General features: G+C 41.7%; 1 protein-coding gene across 1 annotated transcript; it reads right to left on the reverse strand.

Moving 5' to 3' along the window:
• Window positions 1-246: 246 nt before the first annotated feature.
• LOC119079767 lies at window positions 247-807 on the reverse strand. Its single transcript, XM_037187850.1, has 3 exons — window positions 723-807; window positions 433-646; window positions 247-370 (listed from the first exon to the last, which is right to left on the reverse strand). The coding sequence occupies exons 1-3, from the start codon at window positions 790-792 to the stop codon at window positions 289-291; spliced, it is 366 nt and encodes a 121-aa protein (XP_037043745.1). The 5' UTR covers window positions 793-807; the 3' UTR covers window positions 247-288.
• Between the last annotated feature and the right edge of the window lie 1,411 nt (window positions 808-2,218).

Genomic DNA, 2,218 nt, shown 5'->3' on the forward strand with positions numbered 1-2,218 from the left:
TGTTATCATAAGATAATATTGCGGACTCGAGGCTTACAAGTAAATGTTCAAAGTCGGGGTCACCAATTTGTGGAGGAAATGAAACAGTTTGTTGTCAGTTCGACATCCACAATTGGAATGAATATCTTTTATTCTGCAATCTCATATTTATACAAAAGCGGAGGCAACTTGATTCTACATAATTCAATGACAATCCTTGATGATTGTGTTACCACAAACCGAAGTGGTCGAACTGTTGCTTCTGACGTTGACACGTTTTCCAACATGAAAAGCTAACCAAACGAATGCTCAATGCAGCTCTGAAGATAAGGCCAACTCTTTGTCGATCCAAACAATCAAGCAGCCATCATTCCTGTCATCTGACCTGAAACTAATGGAACAAACGTTGGTCAAATGGTTCCGAGATTACGAGAATAAATTAGTTTTTTTTACCATAGTCCCCGTTTCGTTAAATGATCGACGGTTGCGTTCTTTATTTGCGGCACACCATATCGGCTGTGTTTTCCCCGACCGGTGATCAAGTATAAATGTTGCCACGCCTGACTGTGGTCGACCACCTCCCGAAGCTGACTCACACGACCGTCCAGTAACATGTCGAGGCAACTAGCAACTTCAGCGACCTGTAGTCCATGCATGTCAAAAAATTCTGTGGGAAAAAATGAAAAGAAATTTTGTTGCATAAAGAAACGAAAACAAAAAAAAATCAATTCAGAAGCACTTACCTTTACCATCCCTTGTGTAGACGTTATGTTCCAACAATAGGGACACTGCGAAGCAATTGCAACGTTCCATCTCTGCAACGTTGTATTCAACTAATGTTTGTAGAACCAATCTGCTCTGAAGATCGTCCGCATTTTCAGCTTCTTTTTGATATTTCATCGTCAAACGATAGAAATTTCGTGCCTCGTTCCTGTAAAGTTGGATTTCCTGAGGAAATTGCGTGAGAAAATTTTGCGTAATTCTTGTGTACCGAACTGTGACACCGCCAAAGACTGTCCCAAGCCAGTTTGAAAAAGAGTGGAGGGAATGAGTTTAACGAGGACGTAGCAGTAGATAAGATAGGATTAGATAGATCAATCTTAAGGTTGAATGAATCGTGAGCTGGAAGCCGAAAGAATTGGGGTTAAGGGACCAACGTTGAGGTGAAACAACACGATCAGGAAGCCAAAGGATAGAACGATCCCAGAATTCTTATTAGCTACTAGGTTAAGCTTTTAAAGGACGAATAACCTTTTGCTCAGATAGGTTCAAAAGAATGGGCAAAGCTTTATGGAAAAGAATGTTCAAAAAGAGTAACACTACCCCGTCGGGCACTGTGCACTTTGATAGGCACAGTGGTCCCGGAACGTGCAGAAATGTGCGGGTCAGAGCTCGAGGATTACCGGGGGCGAGCAAAGTAAAGCTTTCATACTCACCAACCCGCAGTAGCAAGCGTGGTGTTTTAATGCTAAAAACCTTCGAACGAAGCCATAACGAATTATACATTGCCACATATAATGCCAGAACATTGTCGTCAAGACAAAAAATGCAAGAAATGGAAGAAGAGCTAGAAAAGATAAAGTGGGATGTTGTGGGAGTGAGCGAAGTGAGAAAACCTGGAGAGGAATGCCTGAAATTACAATCAGGGCATACATTCTTCTACCGAGGAAGTGACAGTCAGATGCTGATGCACGGTGTCGGATTGTTCATAAACAAGCGGTGGTCGGATCGCATAATTCACACGAAAAGCATATCCGATCGAGTGATATACGTAAGCCTGAAGATAAATAACAGATACAGTGTCAAATTAATTCAGGTTTACGCACCCACGTCCACCCATGATGACGAAGAAGTAGAAAGATTCTATGAAGATGTCGAGAAAGCTCTGGACGAAAACCCTTCACATTACCAATATCTAATCGGTGATTTCAATGCGAAGCTGGGAAAACGAGAAGAAGACTCCGAAGTTTCTGTTGGTAGTTTTAGCAACGACCAAAGAAATGAGCGTGGAAATACTTTACTCAACTTCTTACAGCAACACAATTTGTACGCAATGAATTCATTTTTTGCAGGAAAGCCTCAACGGAAATGGACTTGGGCTAGTGCAGATGGTGCAACAAAAAATGAGATCGATTACATCATAACTGGCTGTAAGTCAACCGTTAAGAACGTTACGGTCCTAAACAATTTTTCAACAGGTAGTGATCACCGAATGGTTCGTGCAAGAGTCACGTTAAAT

The sequence above is a fragment of the Bradysia coprophila genome, unplaced genomic scaffold (genome assembly GCF_014529535.1).
Source record: "Bradysia coprophila strain Holo2 unplaced genomic scaffold, BU_Bcop_v1 contig_333, whole genome shotgun sequence".
NCBI classification, from domain to species: domain Eukaryota; kingdom Metazoa; phylum Arthropoda; class Insecta; order Diptera; family Sciaridae; genus Bradysia; species Bradysia coprophila.